General features: G+C 36.8%; 1 protein-coding gene across 2 annotated transcripts; it reads right to left on the reverse strand.

Annotated features, from left to right (window-relative positions):
* Nucleotides 1-458: 458 nt before the first annotated feature.
* On the reverse strand, nt 459-3352 carry LOC148923083 (transcription factor ICE1-like). 2 transcript variants are annotated; one of them, XM_089060018.1, is made up of 4 exons: nt 2296-3349; nt 1148-1384; nt 893-1063; nt 459-710 (listed from the first exon to the last, which is right to left on the reverse strand). In XM_089060018.1, exons 1-4 carry the CDS (start codon nt 3163-3165, stop codon nt 627-629), a joined length of 1362 nt encoding a protein of 453 aa, XP_088916144.1. In that variant the 5' UTR covers nt 3166-3349; the 3' UTR covers nt 459-626. The 2 variants fall into 2 exon arrangements, with proteins under 2 accessions (XP_088916144.1, XP_088916145.1); XM_089060019.1 differs by lacking the exon at nt 459-710 and having other exon boundaries at nt 939-1078; nt 2296-3352.
* Nucleotides 3353-3567: the final 215 nt, after the last annotated feature.

Here is a 3567-nt window from a genome sequence, read left to right on the forward strand (position 1 = left end):
GTTCAATTTTGCTATTTTGGAATGTGTGATTTAAATTCCATTTGCTTTTCTCCACTTTAAGTAAGAGAACTAACCATTCACTTAACTCATTACACTCATATTCTATTATAAAGTCAATATATAAAAGAGGAGTTCATTTTTCACTAATTTTGTTTTGAATAAATTGCTTCAAAAGTCATGAACATTGACATAAGTTTGTTTTTTCCCATCAACTTTAAAAGTTGCATGAAAAGTCATGAACTTTACCTTCGGTTGCTGATTTTCCGGGTCGGATATTCCTCTCTCTTACTTTACCAATTCTACTCACTTATTTTACCAATTGTGCATTAAAACTCGTGCCGTTTCAAATGTTTCTATTTTTCGAATACGGAGGGAGTATATTGAAAGAAAGTAGAGCTCACTCATAAAAAGCTCTTAAAAATGTAAGCAAAACGCCGTGGATTAAAATGACAAGCGACTCATCCATAACCAGGCTTATTCATAAACGACAATATCAAAATAGATTAACAAAATCTGGGAATTCAAAGACAGAAAGAAAACATTGCTTTTAACAAATCTAAACGACAAACCAAAGAAAAATGATGATCGAAAACGGCAGAGATCACTTGTTTAGAGTTGAAGGTCAGTCAGTGCATGCCATGGAAGCCAGCTGAATCGAGGAGCACTGCTTTTATTTGGTCAGGGTTTAGCTCTTGCCCTTCTCCCCATTGCTGATCACACATTCCACACATAGTTAAGGTACAAACAATCAATATATACTATACTATATATATTGAAGTTTGCTTAGTTATAAATAGATGAAAACAAATTATTGAAATAAAAATATACATTTTGAATCATCTTCAACTGACAAATCCTAACAATAGTAACTAATGCTGTATGATAAAAATACCTCAGCTCGGAAAATATCGAGTGCAAAGCCATTGAAGCAACTGATGACAGCTTGTTGTATGTCGAGTCCAAGATTGTCGATTGCAGTCAGAGTGGAGAGTAGAATCCCGGGTTTACGCCCACAAAACATGTGGATGTTCACTGCATTTCCTTCCCTTAGTCTCACCTCAACCTATCAAAACACACTCTAATAAATTGCACATTTAATTTGATCATTCAAGTATATATATGTGGATTATCAAATTGAGTAAGTTACCCTAGCCGGTTGTCCGGTGGGGCTGCTCAATGGGCTTGCAAAGGCACTCGGGCAGAGCTCTTCCTTGATGCGGGCAGGAATCCCAGGCGTTGTAGGCGTCATTGGGTAGAAGCTCATGTTTGTGGTCGGGGTAGATGCACCCGGGATGGCCTCGAGTTCATTGTGGAGGTCGTTGATCTTCTGCAGGAGCTCCTTCAAGTAATCAATGGCATCTCCTAGTATTGATGCCCTATCCATCTGTTTCCACAATATGGGATTTATGTTGAGTGATAAGATAATTTGATGGTCTAACAAATTCAAAACCAATCAATAATCAATAATCAATTCATCAAAAGTAAATGGTACAGTGGCTTGAATTATTTTTATCTATTCATTCAGTTACTTAAAAAACGTGGCGTAAGAAACTTTTAAATCCGGATTTCCATCTTTGACGGATCTTTATTTCTTTCTGATTATTCTATTGAAGTTATAATCAGAGCAAGTATATAGCTAGTGTCAGAATCAGTGATTGAAAATTGAATTTCCATTTTGTGTCAAGGAATGTTGAAGGTCTCTCCAGGGAATGAATAAATACATGTAACAACACAGTCACTGTTTCAATAGTTAACTTATGACCTTGAATAGGTTTGTAATTTTTTTATAAAGAAAAGAATAAGGAAGTGGTGAAAACAATTAATGACAAATAATAAGTGATGGGGATGGGGCCCATATATAACATAAAATTTTCAGCTGAAATTCAAATGTCATCTGAAGAAAACGCTATATAAAATGTGTTAATTGAATAAATAAAAGTATATTACTTGAATTTCTGGTCTGTGGTCCTGAATGCAACATGTATTTCAGAAAAAAAAGTTCTTCATAGATTCCATGTGACCGAAATAAATGCTATCAGTCTCACACACACTACTTTAATGTGCATGCCTCCTCTCTCAATCAGTGTACATTATAGTATATGCCAATGAAAATCGATATCTCATTATTAATAACACACCAAACAAAACTAGTGAATTGTTAAATCAAATCGAAACATATATCACGAGAGAAATTAAAGAAAAAGAATGAATGAAGCTTGCAAAGAGCGTGAATGGCTAAAGAAACAAAAACTTATAATAGTAATTGGAAAGATTAGTGATTAGAAGCATATATACCTTACTAATCTTGGGCACGACAGACCTGAGCGTGTAGAGTCTATCATTGAGCTTCTTCCGACGGCGGCGCTCGGCCATCAAATTCTTGGCCGGAAGGCCCTTCTTCTTCCCCTTTCCATCGACGTTCCTAACACTACTCTCTAACAAGTTATCATCGTCAGAATCACAATTGAAATTAGATCCATCAATGCTCAAATCATCCCCACTGCTTCCTAATTTCCTCTCATGATTAGATAGTAATATCTGATTATTGTTGATATTTCTATCTAAGCTCAAACACCCCAAATTACTCCCAAGATTCTTCCTAAGAGCAGCCCTCTTCTGGAAGAGCGTCGGCTGAGACCCCATCGATGATCCGAGCGGCTTTAAAACCTTGGATCCGTTGTTGAAGAGCAACGAATTGCCCTCCAACATGGCGTCGCCACAGTTGGGAATCCGGTGATGAATAGTACTATTATTATTCAATGCGGTTTCCAGATATCCACTCTCCAAGGCCGCGTTGTTGTTGTTGTTGTTGTTATTATTGTTTTGGATCAACAATGGCTTTGGCTGTGGAAAGTAGTTGAGTTGGTGATTGTTGAAGACAGAGGCTGATGTTGGAGAGCATGAGGCCGACGAATCCACGGCCATGGGGTTGTTGAAGCTCGGCGAGAATGAGCCGTTGGCGATGTACCACTCTTCGTTCTCGGCTTCCAGCATCGATTTGAAGCTCGACATTTCCATCTCTTCATTATTATTATTCACCAAGGCCGCTTCATCATTGTTGTTGTTGTTGTTTTGGGGCTGATCAGGCGCTGGCCACGAAGACGCCTGGTCGTCATCGTCGTCTCGGCCTTTGGAGCCGTCCATCCAGAGCATGCCATTCAGCATCCTCCTTTAATTTTGTCTTAAATTTATTTCTCGATTGAACGTTTGGGGAACGGAAAGGGAATGAAACTTCTACTTAATTCAAAGAGATAGAGAAAAGTAGCTTTATAAGAAAGAGGAAGAATAGTCTTTGTTTGAGTGAAGCAATGAATGTATCAATACTAATAGATTTCAAGCATTTAGCACTGCCTGCAGCTGTATCTTTCATCTGCATAGTTGTTATATATAGGATATTTATACTCTCTCTATATTTTTTACCTTTCAAATTAAATGTTACTAGTATTTACTTTTTTGGAATAAAACATTTATCTTCTCTTTTCTTATTCAATTATTTTTTTTTCTCAATTTTAATACATTTGACAACTATATCTAAAATCTTATGTTATATAATAATGTCGTAATCTT

Source organism: Salvia hispanica, chromosome 6 (assembly GCF_029641045.1).
Source record: "Salvia hispanica isolate PSC_SH4W2 chromosome 6, Shi_PSC_v1, whole genome shotgun sequence".
NCBI classification, from domain to species: domain Eukaryota; kingdom Viridiplantae; phylum Streptophyta; class Magnoliopsida; order Lamiales; family Lamiaceae; genus Salvia; species Salvia hispanica.